We start from the raw sequence: 997 nt of genomic DNA on the forward strand, positions 1-997 counted from the left end.
CACCTGAGGTGTCACCGGAGACGGTTAAACACAAAATCTTTCACATACTCGCGCCGCTTTTCTCCTTCATAATCTGCTGGAATCATATCGATCGTGTTAATAGTTACAGCAAATCAAAGAACATGAACACTGGAGCTCCAGGGTTACAGGGTTAAGCAGATCCTGATTTGACCGCATAGAAATATGCAAAAAATATCAATTAAAAATTAGCAATTAGTTCTGCCAAAAACAGTATATTTACCAAAAGGGCAATAACAAAAATAAATCAGCATCTGATTTTTCTGGAGGTTAGACTTTGCGGCTGCTTCTGGATTGTAGTCTGGACCTGAAGAGTGTTGAAGGTTGCAGACCGCTGACCTATACGTAAAAAACCCCCAAAATAAATGGACCTCTTGAATAAGAAAGATGTTCTGGCCAAGCTGTCATTTCAATGACCTTTAAATGATAAAGAAATCTGAGTTTTCTGTGACCAAACGCTCCTAAATTCTGGTGAGAATTCCCACATTATTCCCAGGATCTGCTACATAATCGTTTCTGCATGACTGCAGTCGTCCCCACATTAAAACCAGCCGTTCTCCGCAGTTCTCCGGCGTCATCGGCCTGATCTTCTTCCTGGAGCTGACGGCGGCCGTGCTGGCGGTGGTGTTCCAGAGTCAGCTCCGGGAGTGGATCAACGACTTCTTCCTGCAGAACATCAGAGCGTACAGAGACGACATCGACCTGCAGAACCTCATCGACTCGCTGCAGAAAATGGTAACCACGTTTGAACAGACGTAAAAGCAGACCGCCACAGAAATAGTTTTCAGAAACTAGTTTGAAGTCTTGATTTGCTGAAATAGTTGTAATTTTACGTGCTGATTTAAGGAAACAAAAGTTTGAAGGAAGCTGGACTACAGCTTAAAGAGGATGGATGGAGAAACATTAGAGCAGAGCTGTCTAAGCAGGAGGAGATATTCTGATCTAAACGTGGGATGAGGGACTATCAGGTCAACATGCC

At 43.5% G+C, this 997-nt stretch overlaps 1 protein-coding gene across 1 annotated transcript in view; it reads left to right on the plus strand.

Annotated features, from left to right (window-relative positions):
• tspan14 (tetraspanin 14) overlaps positions 1 to 997 on the plus strand; it is a 7,827-nt gene that overhangs the window by 3,782 nt on the left and 3,048 nt on the right. The window contains exon 5 of the mRNA XM_024297820.2: positions 583 to 753. Within this exon, the coding sequence (XP_024153588.1) occupies positions 583 to 753 (171 nt within the window). The remainder of the gene's footprint in view (positions 1 to 582; positions 754 to 997) is intronic.

Source organism: Oryzias melastigma, linkage group LG15 (genome assembly GCF_002922805.2).
Source record: "Oryzias melastigma strain HK-1 linkage group LG15, ASM292280v2, whole genome shotgun sequence".
Lineage (NCBI taxonomy): Eukaryota > Metazoa > Chordata > Actinopteri > Beloniformes > Adrianichthyidae > Oryzias > Oryzias melastigma.